At 48.4% G+C, this 16,369-nt stretch overlaps 1 protein-coding gene across 1 annotated transcript in view; it reads left to right on the forward strand.

The window, feature by feature from the left end:
* The window catches only part of LOC138246628 (uncharacterized), a 99,469-nt gene that overhangs the window by 27,296 nt on the left and 55,804 nt on the right, over nucleotides 1-16,369 (forward strand). The window contains exons 2-3 of the mRNA XM_069201340.1: nucleotides 11,847-11,971; nucleotides 14,888-15,101. Coding sequence (XP_069057441.1) covers nucleotides 11,847-11,971; nucleotides 14,888-15,101 — 339 coding nt within the window. The remainder of the gene's footprint in view (nucleotides 1-11,846; nucleotides 11,972-14,887; nucleotides 15,102-16,369) is intronic.

The raw sequence follows: 16,369 nt of genomic DNA on the forward strand, positions 1-16,369 counted from the left end.
ATATCCACACTGCAAGGGCCCCACAATCATTTGAGCAAATAAAAAGTCTGGACATGAAACTTCCAGTGACTGGGATGCATCAAATGTCTGGAATTCTAGTCCGCAAAAGCATTCTGCTGCCCCTGAAAGATATTCAGATATCACAGAAATTTGATCCAGAAGGCAGAAATGCCAGAAGTGTTTGGCAGTTTCTGCTATCATTTGCAACCTTGTTCCGCCCAACTTGTTGATATAGTGAACTGCTGAGATGTTGACCATCTTCAGTAAAATGCAACAACTCGATTTCTGAGGAGCCAAGGGCTGAATGGCAAACCAACCTTCTCAGAGTTCGAGACAGTTGATGTGGAGATCCAACTCTTCCATCGACCACCTGCCTCTGGTGGAGACCGAGCTGCAGCAAGCTCCCTGGCCCCACCTGCTGGCACTGAGTCAGTCGTGGTCTCTGGCAATCAAAGATGGCCCTGCTGTTTCAGGCTTTCATATGTTTGAGCCACCAACTCAGTTCTGTCTTTGTTCCTGTCAACAGGGAGACCTTGTCAACATACGAAAAACGTCTTTGAAGATATTGTATTTTCAGCCATTGAAGGGCTTGATAATGCAGAGGTCATAGAAATATCACTTGGATTGAAGAGGCCAGCAGCCCCACAATCCTGGCCAACAGACCTGGCCAATGTCTATCTGGACAATACAGATCACACCTCCTCCTCAATGCTTTTCAGTTGTGAGAACCAGTGCTTAATTTGTGCTTGTTGTTTCCGGTGCTGAGCACCTGCACTTATTTTTGTGGGCCGGCGCTTAGTCTTCTGCCTGAAGCATTTGCTGTGAGCAAAAGACACATAGGAAAGACCAGGAAGAGAAAACGAAAAAGCATCACAAAGAGAGAAAGTAGGAAGCTGCAAGAGTGAGTTGAAGGGGCAGCGAGTGGCTTTAAATGGATTGTAGAGGCCCGAGATGCCTCAGTATTCCATGTTCGCACATTTAATTGCAGCAGCCGCATGTTTAAGATGAGGGCTTTCGGCACCAGCACCTTTTCATTTACAATTAAGCACTGGTGAGAACGAAGTCAAAGTTGGGCACACAAGGAATCCACTTGAAAACCTAAGAATTCTATGACCTGAGATAGAATGAGCATCAATCTGTGGCTTTTGATTACAACCCTAAATTCTGGAATATGTGAATTTCCCAGGCAAGGTGTGTCTTGACAACCATAGGATCCTGAGCCTTAATAATGAGATAGTCCGAATGCACGATTATTTACACCTCTTTGCCCCTCAGTGCTACCCCCACAGCCTTCATCAGCTTGGCGAAACATCATGGGGCTGATGACAGGCCGAAAAGAAACACATTTAACTCATACAAGTGGTCCTTCTGGACTGGAGAAACCTCCAGTGCGGAATGGTCAAGTACGCATCCTAGAGGTCCAACCAGACCATTCAATCTTTTGTTTGAATATCTTGTAAAAGATTGAAACTTTCATCTTGAAATGCCTGTAGACAATTCAGAGATTGAAATCACTTGCGTTTAAGAGCAGTCTGAACCCCTGTCCTTTCTTTTGAATCAAAAAAGATATTGCTACAAGATTCTCTGGTCTGTATCTCATTTATTCAACACATCACATAAATTCCAAACTTTGTCATCCGTACAAGTTTAACTGTGTTTGCACTATTGGGCTTCTGCAGGTTCTTCCCCCGCTCCAGGCATTGTCACTCACCAGGTCGTCCATGTGAAAGAGTGCCACGGTGTCATACAAATGGTTGTAAGCGCTATACTAGTGCCAGGAATGTAGCACAACCTAAAATAACCCAGCATAAGGTTTAGTTGGGATGTGTCCAGCTATCAACCCCTTAAACATCCATGAAATACCAATTGACTAGTTAAAAGTGAGTATTCTCTCAAAACTTCTAAAATAATACTTTCCGATTTATTAGTTCTAAAAATAAATACTTCTACAAAGTAACCTGTCGTAAAGTGCTTCTTCCCAAAATATATAGGACAGAGTGAATGGGGTGAAAGATTTAAGGGTTATAGGTTACTCGTGTACAGATCAGGGTGAGCAATTAGGGATTTAGTCTATATGCTAAAGGGTTTAAGATATAAGATTTAGAGTATATGATAAAGGGTTGAAGGTTACAGCTATAGGGTTAGCAGTTAAGGCTTTTGGGTATAGGGTTATGGCTATTGGGATTAAGGCTATGGGTTGGGGTATAGAGTCAGTAGAATATGATTAAAGATTAAGGGGGTCATTATGAACACAGCGGTAAACACCGCTGTGTTCATGCTGGCGGTCTTTCCATAGACCGCCAGCCCTCCTGAGACCCTGCCGGCCGCATAATGAACATTCTGCTGGGCCGGGACCTGCGCGACGGGACACTGCACTGGGGCCCCGGAGCACTCCTTCCGCCAGCCTTTCCCTGGAGGGGGAACCAGGGTACATTATCCGGAGGGCCTTTCGGATAATGTAATCCGCCATCATCAGGCTGCCTGTCGGCGGTGGAGGGCCGCCACAGTCAGTCCCTCCCTGTGTTAATAATATGGCGGTTCAGACCGCCATGCCGGTGGCGGTCTTTTCCGCTGCCACCGGCATGGCGGTCTGAACCGCCAAGTTCATAATGAGGGCCTTAGTGTTTAGAGTTTAGGGTATAACGTTTAAGAGTTAGAATTTTGGGATATAATTATTATAGTTAAGCAGTTAAGGGTTAGGTTTAGGGAAGGGTATATGGATGGGGCTAAGGGAATCCTGTATAGGGGTAAAGGTTTGGGGTAAAGGCCAGAGGGTATAAAGTATACAGGGAGTGCAGAATTATTAGGCAAATGAGTATTTTGACCACATCATCCTCTTTATGCATGTTGTCTTACTCCAAGCTGTATAGGCTCGAAAGCCTACTACCAATTAAGCATATTAGATGATGTGCATCTCTGTAATGAGAAGGGGTGTGGTCTAATGACATCAACACCCTATATCAGGTGTGCATAATTATTAGGCAACTTAACAAAAAACAAATATATACCCATTTCAATTATTTATTATTACCAGTGAAACCAATATAACATCTCAACATTCACAAATATACATTTCTGACATTCAAAAACAAAACAAAAACAAATCAGTGACCAATATAGCCACCTTTCTTTGCAAGGACACTCAAAAGCCTGCCATCCATGGATTCTGTCAGTGTTTTGATCTGTTCACCATCAACATTGCGTGCAGCAGCAACCACAGCCTCCCAGACACTGTTCAGAGAGGTGTACTGTTTTCCCTCCTTGTAAATCTCACATTTGATGATGGACCACAGGTTCTCAATGGGGTTCAGATCAGGTGAACAAGGAGGCCATGTCATTAGATTTCCTTCTTTTATACCCTTTCTTGCCAGCCACGCTGTGGAGTACTTGGACGCGTGTGATGGAGCATTGTCCTGCATGAAAATCATGTTTTTCTTGAAGGATGCAGACTTCTTCCTGTACCACTGCTTGAAGAAGGTGTCTTCCAGGAACTGGCAGTAGGACTGGGAGTTGAGCTTGACTCCATCCTCAACCCGAAAAGGCCCCACAAGCTCATCTTTGATGATACCAGCCCAAACCAGTACTCCACCTCCACCTTGCTGGCGTCTGAGTCGGACTGGAGCTCTCTGCCCTTTACCAATCCAGCCACGGGCCCATCCATCTGGCCCATCAAGACTCACTCTCATTTCATCAGTCCATAAAACCTTAGAAAAATCAGTCTTGAGATATTTCTTGGCCCAGTCTTGACGTTTCAGCTTGTGTGTCTTGTTCAGTGGTGGTCGTCTTTCAGCCTTTCTTACCTTGGCCATGTCTCTGAGTATTGCACACCTTGTGCTTTTGGGCACTCCAGTGATGTTGCAGCTCTGAAATATGGCCAAACTGGTGGCAAGTGGCATCGTGGCAGCTGCACGCTTGACTTTTCTCAGTTCATGGGCAGTTATTTTGCGCCTTGGTTTCTCCACACGCTTCTTGCGACCCTGTTGACTATTTTGAATGAAACGCTTGATTGTTCGATGATCACGCTTCAGAAGCTTTGCAATTTTAAGAGTGCTGCATCCCTCTGCAAGATATCTCACTATTTTTGACTTTTCTGAGCCTGTCAAGTCCTTCTTTTGACCCATTTTGCCAAAGGAAAGGAAGTTGCCTAATAATTATGCACACCTGATATAGGGTGTTGATGTCATTAGACCACACCCCTTCTCATTACAGAGATGCACATCACCTAATATGCTTAATTGGTAGTAGGCTTTCAAGCCTATACAGCTTGGAGTAAGACAACATGCATAAAGAGGATGATGTGGTCAAAATACTCATTTGCCTAATAATTCTGCACTCCCTGTAGGTGTTAACCATATTCACTTAAGCATACAGGGTATTACTTGTAGGGTTATGGGTATGATTCAGTTTGAAGGTTTAAGGGTACAGGGTTAGAAGTATAAGGTTAAGTGTTTGGGGGTAGGGTTAGAGTAAAGGGGTAACCACTATGATTACATTTGTTTAATATAATTGTGGGGTATGATTTGAGGTATGTTGATGCCGTTTATAGTTAGTTTTCGTCTTTAAAAAACGAAATTGAAGTGTTCCTATTCACCTAACACTGCTCTTAATCCATCGGAATTAGAAGTGACAAATATGCACAAACACAAATTCTTAATAAAAAACAAATCGAATTAACATGGCACACCTGAAATGTCACCAGTTAACATGTCAGCTGTGCCATGACTTTGAAAACTTTTGATCTAGTGGAACTAGTAAGAAAAGTTTCTCTTGTTAGAATCTTCACATATTTCGCATCTGTATGTTTGGTGCTCCATTGTTGCCGTCAAAGGTTCAGGCTTAGGCTGGGACATAGTACATTAGCCGGGTGTGCGTAGTTGGGCTTACTTTGCGTATTATAGGTCCAGAAGATGTCATGGAGAGTAGTGGGCGGGGCAAACTTAGGGCTCATCTATGAAGTGCCTGTAGAGTAGAAGGACCCTCTGAACCTGTGTGAATGGTGATGATGGATGTGAGGTAGATGGTTGTGGGAGTGAGTTCCACTCCTGGATGTTCAGCGTGAGAATTACCTAGCCCATTCTCTGCTTCTTGATCCTGAGAGACTCAAGGTGGTTTTCTTGTGCAAAGCGGGCATCTGCACTGGGCAGGGATTTAGGCCCTGGGTTCCCAGCAGTCAAACATTTGAACACGGGAGCTAGTCTAGGGATTTCTCAGCTGGGATGATGTGGTCTTAGCAGCAAGAGCCTGTAAGTTGGCCTCCCTGCTGCATGGAGGTCAGCAGAGCTTTTTAGTCAGCAAGTCCACATTTTGGGGTTTCTCCAGGTAATGGAAAAGATGAGGCCACCTCATCTACAGTGTTGAGCATGGTGACTTCACAGTGCCCTGTGATGGGTTTGATGTCATCCTAGTTACTCTTTCGGGATAGTTCTGATGCTGTTTTGAGGCATAGTTCATTGAAATCATGGCTACTTAGGTCTCCAACTCAAATGTTCTGAAACAGATTTGTGAAGGGTCCTTCTCAATGATCTGAATAGAGTTTCCACCACCAGGATGCCACTCTCAGAGGTGGAGCTCGCCATGTGGTAGTTTGCTCACTTGACTTCTGAATTTTTTTACCTTAGAATGCGTTAATTGTGTAGTGAAGTGTAAAAAGTACGGTCTTTCCAAGAGTTCGTTTTTGCTACTATTGGGGTGAGGGATAATGTTAACTCCCGCAGAGGATCAGGGCAAGGGTTGATATCTACTAGCAAGCACAGGAAGTTGGCGAGTCTCTGGGTATGGAGCTATCTGAATTTTAAGGAATGCATATGATCACCTATTGGTTCATCGCAGCGTAAACATGATATGGAGAAATCCTGCGATAAGAGGTTGTCCATGATGAGCCGGAAGGAGGGATTGAACAAGGTCGCTGTAGTATTAATGATCTCAAGATCACGATCGCCCATAGAATCAGCAAGGGAATCATGATGTACCTACCACAAGATGTGTCAGAGGAGAGTTGAGAGACTTCAGCTCTGTGCTTGCAGTTCGGGTGTTCAGAGGGAGTTTTCTGTTCTAAGGTTGGAGTATTGCATCTATACTTTGGTGTGTTGTTCACACAAGATCTTTAAAGGCGATGAGTGATGGAGGGAGAGCAGCGGTGCAGAAGATCCAGGTCTGGGACGTCTCTTACCACAGGGGGATGTACTGTGTGGCATATTTGAGGATAAGGTTCTTGTGAGTGGGCAGTGAGATACAGCTGGATAGTGACTGCATCGTAACAGAGTAGAGCACCTTCCTGGTGGTTCAGACACTTGGTGAGGTGTCATGAGGCCTTGGAGTCCGATGAGGCGAAGGAGAACTCTGTCCAGGGCTCCTTGATAATGTGACATTTCAGTGTCCACATTCTTGGTCTCCAGGTGGTTCCTGCATTGCTCAGAGTGTGCTAGAAAGGTATACACAGCTGCAATGACTGGTGGTGTTGATTTTGTATTACTGGTGGGGCTGAGTGGCCTTGAGAGATCAGGTGTGGAACTGGGGCTCAGACTGGTAGCTGCAGAAGAACAGACCACATGTATGTGGGTAATGAGTTTCTGGAAGGTGGCTTTGGAGAGACCTTCTGTGACGTCTACCATGAACACTTATCGATGTTCACAATGCTTCGGTCTAGCTTGGAAGGAAGGCTCTGACCAGATCCCGCGGACGCTGCTTGTCCTGTGTTGTCAGAAGCCTACCCTATGACCAGTGGTGTGGCAGCGAAGTTCACCAAACTATTGGTGGGGCCCAGCTCCACGTCACAAAAGCAACTCTATCTTGACGAGTGCAGTCTGTGGGATGTCCTGATCCAGGCACATGATGGTCTCTGCAAAAGACCCCGGAAGGAGCGCAAACCCCAGAGCCCAGGACGAACCTTTCAGTCAATAAGTAGATATAGCGCCAACAAGCCACCGCCGGACACTCAAGCTGCCTCTGCTTGAAAAGCAGGAAATGAGGCCTAAAATAGGAGGAGTGCCTAAGTAACGTACTGAGTGACGTCACTTCTTCAGAGGGAGGGCTTTCCCAACCTTATCTTCTCTCTTGCTGTCATAGTCGAGGTACAATGTATGTAATTTATATCACATATGCATTTAAACGTGATTTTACATTGAATGTGTTTGCATGCAACAACCACGCATTGATGCCCCATTGCCACTCCCTGCTAAGCAGTGACTGCTCGGGGCACTGCAAGAGCCAGTGTTGCACACATCTGTAAACATCGAATCATGCCTGCCAGGCAATGCAACACAAACCATGAAATGCAAACTTTGATTTATTCTTTATATAAAGAACTCATGGTGTTCGTGTCCTTGGAGACGCCACATGTTAAATGAATGTATTTGTGCCACATTTTGTACAGCGCCTCGTGGGGCCTGGGCACAGCTTGCATGCAGGGATCTCAGAGGTTTGTGAATCTGGTATGTTACGACTAGTGCTGTGAAGTGGCCGCCCGGCTGCATGGACGCTACACTCAAGCAGCAGGAAAGTAAATATCAAATGGAAATGTGACGGGAGCATCTGAATACATTTCATCAAATCAAATGCCTCTTTTCCAGTTTGAGGGAGCTGGCCTTATAAATGACTCAAAATTACAGCATTTTATGTCACAGGGGGTTATGGTTAGCTGGCAATTTACGAAGGGACGTTTTTAAAGAGTGAACTGAATGTTCTGTATTTAGTGGTTCTGCTTTGGTGCTAATGCTCTGATAAGTGAGGGGTGGCTTGCAGTTCTACTGTATGTGTCACAGATGCCCCCCCGAGGCCACTGCGTGTGCTAATCACTCTCACGGGCGCCTGGTAGTGGGTACAAGCAGGAGCCTCGGGTAGGCATTCACCAGGGAAAAGAAAGTCTAAGGTCCCTGCCTGGCAAACATTATTGGTGGGGGCTGGGCCCAGCAACCCTGGATACTTGGCGCCAGTAGTAATGAGATGTGTTAATTCTGACATGAGATGCACTTTTAACAAGGAGTGGACACTGTATGTGACTGCTCAATTCACTGAGTCTGCTGCTGCTTTCTCGGCGGTGTGTCTGTCTGCCCCTTGCCTCACCCCTGTGGGTCTGCCCCTTGCCTCACCCCTGTGGGTCTGCCCCTTGCCTCACCCCTGTGGGTCTGCCCCTTGCCTCACCCCTGTGGGTCTGCCCCTTGCCTCACCCCTGTGGGTCTGCCCCTTGCCTCACCCCTGTGGGTCTGCCCCTTGCCTCACCCCCGTGGGTCCGCCCCTTGCCTCACCCCCGTGGGTCCGCCCTTGCCTCACCCCCGTGGGTCCGCCCTTGCCTCACCCCCGTGGGTCCGCCCCTTGCCTCACCCCCGTGGGTCTGCCCCTTGCCTCACCCCCGTGGGTCTGCCCCTTGCCTCACCCCTGTGGGTCTGCCCCTTGTGTCGCTGCGGTAGGTCTGCCCCTTGTGTCGCTGCGGCGGGTCTGCCCCTTATGTCGCTGCGGCGGGTCTGCCCCTTGTGTCGCTGCGGCGGGTCTGCCCCTTGTGTCGCTGCGGCGGGTCTGCACCTTGTGTCACTGCGGCGGGTCTGCACCTTGTGTCACTGCGGCGGGTCTGCACCTTGTGTCACTGCGGCGGGTCTGCACCTTGTGTCACTGCGGCGGGTCTGCACCTTGTGTCACTGCAGCAGGTCTGCACCTTGTCTTACTACAGCGGGTCTGCACCTTGTCTCTCTGCAGTTGGTGTACACCTTGTCTCTCTGCAGTTGGTGTACACCTTGTCTCTCTGCAGTTGGTGTGCACCTTGTCTCTCTGCAGTTGGTGTGCACCTTGTCTCTTTGCAGTTGGTGTGCACCATGTCTCTCTGTAGTTGGTGTACACCTTGTCTCACTACGGTGGGTCTACCCCTTCTCTCACAGCAGCAGGTCTGTCCATTGTCTCACTACGCTTGGTCTGCACCTTGTCTCGCTGCGGAGGGTGTGCACCTTGTCTCGCTGCGGAGGGTGTGCACCTTGTCTCGCTGCGGAGGGTGTGCACCTTGTCTCGGTGCGGAGGGTGTGCACCTTGTCTCGGTGCGGAGGGTGTGCACCTTGACTCGGTGCGGAGGGTGTGCACCTTGTCTCGGTGCGGAGGGTGTGCACCTTGTCTCGGTGCGGAGGGTGTGCACCTTGTCTCGGTGCGGAGGGTGTGCACCTTGTCTCGGTGCGGAGGGTGTGCACCTTGTCTCGGTGCGGAGGGTGTGCACCTTGTCTCGGTGCGGAGGGTGTGCACCTTGTCTCGGTGCGGAGGGTGTGCACCTTGTCTCGGTGCGGAGGGTGTGCACCTTGTCTCGCTGCGGAGCGTCTGCACCTTGTCTCGGTGCGGAGGGTGTGCACCTTGTCTCGGTGCGGAGGGTGTGCACCTTGTCTCGGTGCGGAGGGTGTGCACCTTGTCTCGCTGCGGAGGGTGTGCACCTTGTCTCGCTGCGGAGGGTGTGCACCTTGTCTCGCTGCGGAGGGTGTGCACCTTGTCTCGCTGCGGAGGGTGTGCACCTTGTCTCGCTGCGGAGGGTGTGCACCTTGTCTCGCTGCGGAGGGTGTGCACCTTGTCTCGCTGCGGAGGGTGTGCACCTTGTCTCGCTGCGGAGGGTCTGCACCTTATCTCGGTGCGGAGGGTGTGCACCTTGTCTCGCTGCGGTGGGTCTGCACCTTGTCTCGCTGCGGTGGGTCTGCACCTTGTCTCGCTGCGGTGGGTCTGCACCTTGTCTCGCTGCGGTGGGTCTGCACCTTGTCTCGCTGCGGTGGGTGTACACCTTGTCTCTCTGCAGTTGGTGTACACCTTGTCTCTCTGCAGTTGGTGTACACCTTGTCTCTCTGCGGAGGGTCTGCACCGTGTCTCGCTGCGGTGGGTCTGCACCGTGTCTCGCTGCGGTGGGTCTGCACCGTGTCTCGCTGCGGTGGGTCTGCACCGTGTCTCGCTGCGGTGGGTCTGCACCGTGTCTCGCTGCGGTGGGTCTGCACCGTGTCTCGCTGCGGTGGGTCTGCACCGTGTCTCGCTGCGGTGGGTCTGCACCTTGTCTCGGTGCGGTGGGTGTGCACCTTGTCTCGGTGCGGAGGGTGTGCACCTTGTCTCGGTGCGGAGGGTGTGCACCTTGTCTCGGTGCGGAGGGTGTGCACCTTGTCTCGGTGCGGAGGGTGTGCACCTTGTCTCGTTGCGGTGGGTCTGCACCTTGTCTCGTTGCGGTGGGTCTGCACCTTGTCTCGTTGCGGTGGGTCTGCACCTTGTCTCGTTGCGGTGGGTCTGCACCTTGTCTCGTTGCGGTGGGTCTGCACCTTGTCTCGTTGCGGTGGGTCTGCACCTTGTCTCGGTGCGGAGGGTGTGCACCTTGTCTCGGTGCGGAGGGTGTGCACCTTGTCTCGGTGCGGAGGGTGTGCACCTTGTCTCGGTGCGGAGGGTGTGCACCTTGTCTCGGTGCGGAGGGTGTGCACCTTGTCTCGCTGCGGTGGGTGTGCACCTTGTCTCGCTGCGGTGGGTGTGCACCTTGTCTCGCTGCGGTGGGTGTGCACCTTGTCTCGCTGCGGTGGGTGTGCACCTTGTCTCGCTGCGGTGGGTGTGCACCTTGTCTTGTTGCGGTGGGTCTTCCTTGTGTCTCACTGTTATGGGTTTGAAGTTAGTCTCGCTGGTGAACCTACTGTTGCCACCACTGTATGGACCTCAGAACTCTTAGTTTTGATTATTCGAATTAATACTCACTACTATGTTCTCTTTCTCTTTTTCAACATGTTGGCAACTAATCGAGGCGTGACATACTGGATAAGGGTTCAAAGGGCAATGAGTTTTAGTTATATCAAATTCAGTTATTATGTGTTATAAGTAACTTTCCACTTTTGTTTTATTCTCCAAGGTCCGTTTTGCTTTCATGTTACATGGTAACACTTTAGGATTTATGTGAACTTTATAAGGCTGTTATTATTTTTATTCTCCTATTTTGTTTCTCATGTTTCATAATGTTGGCTTCTCGTTGATGGTTCGTTTCTTACTTTTTGATTAAATTTCCTTCAAAGCCCTGAAGAAGGAACATTGCTTGTTTAAGTTGGGAAACGTGCTGCCATTGGCTCATCGCTCAGTGCGTTCAGTAAAAGCTCGATGTAAGCGTGGAGAAAATACAAACAAAAACAATTTGTTGCAAACTTTGCTCCCAGAATTAACTTTAATTGATAGAACAAGCAAAGTCAACCCTCTGAGCCTGTCACTCGTACTCAGTACTGGTAAGGCCTGGGAGGGACCTTACACCCCCAGAGTCTCTGCAGAAGGCCTAATGTCTGGGTTGCCTCCCATCAGAATTAATTGAGTCCCTCTGTGTGTGTCCTCCTGTGGTGCAGTGCCACAGCATGCCTCCTCCTGTGGTGCAGGATGTGGGTCTTGTGCTGTGAAGCATATCGGGTAATAGCTGCATCATGGTCTCCATATCTAGTTCCCTGAAGTAAGGTGGTTGCTTGGTGCAGCACCCCTGTGTGGGCTCTTGTTCAGCAGCACACCAGAACTGTCATGGGCCATAATGGAAGCAAGGAAAATGGGCCTCCAAAACCCTGCTGGGTGGTAGAAACCAGTCAAAGATCCATGTTTGGGGTGAAGTAGCCCCCTCACCCATGCGCTCTGTGGTACTGCACCGGATGCACTAAAGTTATCTGAAACCCTGGTTTTGTTCCCCACATTTCCCAGTGCAGTAGCCTTGAGTCTGGGCCAGTGTGCGGTGCAGGGTTTGTGATCAGAGTGGTAACCTTGTGTTTAAATGGAGTCCTGTGCTATGCACCCCGCTTGTGTTTATATGTGTGGTGAGGCAGTGTAGGTGTGTGTTGCTCTCCCAGCCTTGCACCCCTTAAGTCTGGTTGAAGACCCTCTTTTGTCCTCTGTTGCAGGAACTCCTCGTGTGCTGCTGGAGCACAACTCTGACACCGTGCTGGAGGGCGATGACGTCACTCTGGAGTGCCTGTCAGATGACGTCGAAGACATGAGTGGGTACACGTTCCAGAAGTACAGCAAGGTATGTCCCAGCGCGCTCCCAACCTCAGGGCCAGAGTGGAAACCAGAATCGTCCCCGGCGAGTATTAAAACCACCTCCCCATGGAGGAGGCCACGAAGAATAGGGCCATGGAGCCACGGTAGAGTCATTGCACCCATTACTGTTCTGACAGCAGCCCACTATCCACTGGGGAAATGCCAGAGACCAGAGTGTCAGAACAGGCAGTCTGGCCCTGCCCTCCATCAGTGCCTCTGTGGGGATGCTCTCTTCCCAAGGCATGGATTGAGGGATGCTGAACTGAGAAGGGATCGCCCTGGGGACGTCACCTGCATGTGTGCAAAGATCAAACAATGCTTAGGTTTAATGGGTGGAGGAAAAGTCTGAAAGCTGATCAAGCGTACAAAATTAAATTAGACAATCCCCCCCCCCCATCCTCACCCCCTCATCCTGATTCACTGGTGAATTGCAGAAGCATCCTGCAGAGCTCTGCCATGTAGGAGTCCAGTAAAAGAGCAAAACATGTGAAAGGATGCCATATATGCTTGTGAGGTTAAACAAATGAGAAATTAACCAGGTAGTTGGTTGTAGTACAGGCCTCTCAAGCACACCATTCTTCTGTCCTTTAGCCTTCAGAGAAAAGTACAGGAGGCCTTGGCGACTGGACCGTGGATGCCCAACCCACTGTGGAAGCCGTCCCCTGCCCTCCACTCCACTGCAGAAAAGTACTCTCCTGTAGGCAGCGAGTCCCTTAATGTTGAGAGAAAGCATTTAGATGCATCTGATCTAGCCCACTTAACTTGGTTTAAGCCTTTAATTCCCAGTAGAGCAGCAGTGAATGTGGCACAGGTCTCCTAGCTTACCTCACGCCTTCATTTGTTTTGTGGCAGAACGTGTTTCGCCCTTTATGGCTCCTTATACCAAGAGCCTTCTCAAGGTTGGAGCATCGTTGTTCGTAAATTTCAGTCTAGAGTGAAATCCTGTATGGCAGTGCTGTTGTGCTATTCCGCCAGAGTATCAGCTATAAAGTATTGGGTGACCAAAATTTCAAGTCCTAAACATTGAGGACAAAATATTGTGAAAGTAAGAGTGCATAGGTATATTATGCATATCTGCATAGCTACGCACCTTGAGTGTATATCTTCAAGGCAGGTCAATGTGGGGTTTAGAATAGTCAATGTATACTTACCCATGCACACTTACCATCATGATATTTAGATCAACGATGTTTAAGCTACAATATTTTCACTTCACAATATTTTTTGTTCTCAATATTCGGACAGGGAACCGGTGTCGTGACCGTGTCCAGAGCATTAGTATCATCTGGTCTTTTCACATAGCTCCAAGGGCCTGATTACAACTTTGGAGGAGGTGTTAATCCGTCCCATATGTGACGGATATCCCGCCCACCGTATTACGAGTCCCATAGGATATAATGGACTCGTAATACGATGGGCAGGATATCGTTCACATTTGGAACGGATTAACCCCCACCGCCAAAGTTGTAATCATGCCCCAAGTCTCTTCTTAGCCTTCTCTATCCTAGGGAACTGAGGTGGGGGGGTCCCCCTTGGGAACATGAATTGATATTGGGGTGTACGGGGACAGCAAGCACCAGGGTCTGATCAATGAGGAGCCTTGAAAAAGCCCCAGATGAACTTAGTCACAGATCTTGTTAGACACATAACTATTGCTTTAGTGACAGTGGAGTGTTGGTGGACTTCTCCGTGGTGGTCGGTCAGTACACCTTCTATCAGTCCTGTCCATGGTTCGGAGCAGAGGTCAAGAGCTGCCTCTAAACAAGTCCCAAATCCTTACTAACTTCTGATGAGAAGGATCACGCAGTGAACACTGTAAGGGTGGCGTGTCTACCAGTACTATGTTGTTACTCCGGTATCTGAGCGCACTTGTAACAGGGGTACCTGAACATACCTCCATTGTTTGAAGAGTTCTCTATGTTCAGAGCTGCCTGGTGACCTGATTTCTTGTGAAACACATGACATGGGGCCAGTAACCTGTGTGGAATGAGAAGAAGACACAATCACCGCCAAGAACAAACATCTATTTTTGTCCACCTGTACTTGACGCCTTTTGAAGCCTCCTACCCGTTTTGGAACCTTTGCTTACAATATTTTTCAGTTTTACATATGGAATTTATTGTAGAAAAAGGAGATAGAAAATCGCTGCTGTACAGTTTTTTTATATTACCATCAATCCCCTCAAAATGCTGTTTTTTTTACCCTGTTTGTATTTAATGTGATAGATAGAAAAACACTACTGCAGTTCAAATGTGTCTGTAGTCGTAAAAGTGCTCACATAAAATTATGTAATCCTAAAATTATGTAAAATAATTCTGAGAGTTTTTGTTTGACATTTTGGGTGACCCGTATTAAGTTATTTCACACGCATTCGCACTAACATTTTCAAGACAATTGCCAAGGACTCTGAAACTTTATCTCGCCCCTTGAGGAATTAACTGTTGGGAGCAGTCTCCTCTGATTGGCTAGCCCATTCGAAAACCAATCAGACATTCCTCCACTCTCCTCCCACATACAGAGCCCAGGGGCTGTAAATATCAGCCCATAAACTTGACAACTGTCCGAAGCCTGGGAATAAAGTCAGTAGTTGAGAATGATGGATTGAAATGCAAGGGTGAGTCACAAGGCTCCCCTGAGTAATAGAGCTGTGCCTCGTATTTTGAGATGTCCGATGGATAAATGTTATGTTTTACATTGTGTTTAAATGACAATAAAAATATAAAATATAAAAATATATTTACTATTTACTAAATAAAAAATAGAGCTCTTCTTTCTTTTATTGTCCTGACTCACTTTTCTAAAGAGAGTGAGAGTCACCCATGGCCAAGGTGGTCCTTGTAGCAGTCACGTGATGCAGGTGTCCTTGCTCGGCCTCTGATTGGCTGTTTCTGTTCCATTACAGTGGATGAGGACCTGGCTGAACCTGAACACCCCACACACCTTCCGCTGCTGGTACTACGACGTGAACATCACCCGTAGCGAGGGGCGGCTGCTCCTCCATATCGAGGACATCCAGCCCTGGCAGGTGGGGCCTTACCGCTGCGTCGCCCGAGATGGGGATAACAGCACCGAAGGCAACGCAACCACCTCTGAGAGCTTCACCATCCCCTTTTACTGTGAGTACAAGTTGGCAGCAAGACATAGGCAAACCTCCCATTGTAATTGTATTTATATAGCGGTTACTACCCCTGACGAGGCGTCAAAGTGCTTTTCGGCGAGTAGCACACTACTCCAGAACCCAAAAGGATTAGTCGGGGCTCAGCTGGAGGCTAGTCATTCACATCCCTAGCAGCACCTGTGAAAGGCCGTTAGTGTGGGGCAGAATCAGTCCCATGTGAGGCAGGACCTTTGAAAGGCCGGAGGGGCTGTAGAAGAGTCAGTGACATGGTGTGCTATTGCCTCTGAAGAGCCAGCAGGGCTAAGGCATTACCAGTCGCGTATCAGGCTCACCTCAGAAAGGCCAGAGGAGCGAGGACACTGGGAGAGTCATCAATGGCAGTGGGTTTGAAACCCTTGGTAGGGCTTGGGCAGAGTCCACTGCGTGCAAAACTGAGAGCGTCTGAAAGGACTGGGGAGAACCCGATCATATTGAGTTTTGCTTTTTAGTAGCTAATGGTCGCTCATACACGAGGCCATTGCTTCAGAAGGACTAGCAAAGCTTGCGCGAAGTTGCCATACGTTTCTTATGTAGTACCTTATGGATACTTCTAACTGCAGATTCCTCACCTTTGGAATATCTCCAGACCACATCTGGAGCATTCTTCGGCAGTGCTGCTGTGCGCCATCAGGTGGTGCCTTGTGGCTCTGCAGTGAATCTGCACTGCCTTGGAAGAGAGCTGAGCTGTATATAAGCGCCACCCCTTCATGCTGATGTCTGTTCTGTTCTTTGTGTCCCTTCCAAATGGATCTGGGTGGCTGCTCTCAGCTAGAAGTCTTCTGACAACTCCGATAACCTGTTCACCGTGTGCTGCGGAACAATCGCCCAATGAAAACTACGTACAAAAATCCCCCAACACCATCAATTATGTATTTTATGCAGGCAACATAATCATACAATGCCTCTCAACATCATCATTTCATGAATTCTTTTCATTTAATACTATTTATTAAAAGATATCCTCCGACTATTGTACCTTTGGTACTCGCATGATTTCTAGTACATGAATTAAATAAACACCAAAAAGAATTCTTTGTGGTGGATAGTATGATCTTTCCACAAAACTGTACTCATAGAACAGTGCAACACGTGATAACGTGTACACAGTAAAAAAACTAAAGACTTCACAGTTCATACAAATGATATTACTTGTTATGACATATATCAACATATGTGTGTCCGACATATAAATGTGTACTTTCACAACAAATATGTGTCCACAAATAT

Source organism: Pleurodeles waltl, chromosome 7 (genome assembly GCF_031143425.1).
Source record: "Pleurodeles waltl isolate 20211129_DDA chromosome 7, aPleWal1.hap1.20221129, whole genome shotgun sequence".
Taxonomy (NCBI): domain Eukaryota; kingdom Metazoa; phylum Chordata; class Amphibia; order Caudata; family Salamandridae; genus Pleurodeles; species Pleurodeles waltl.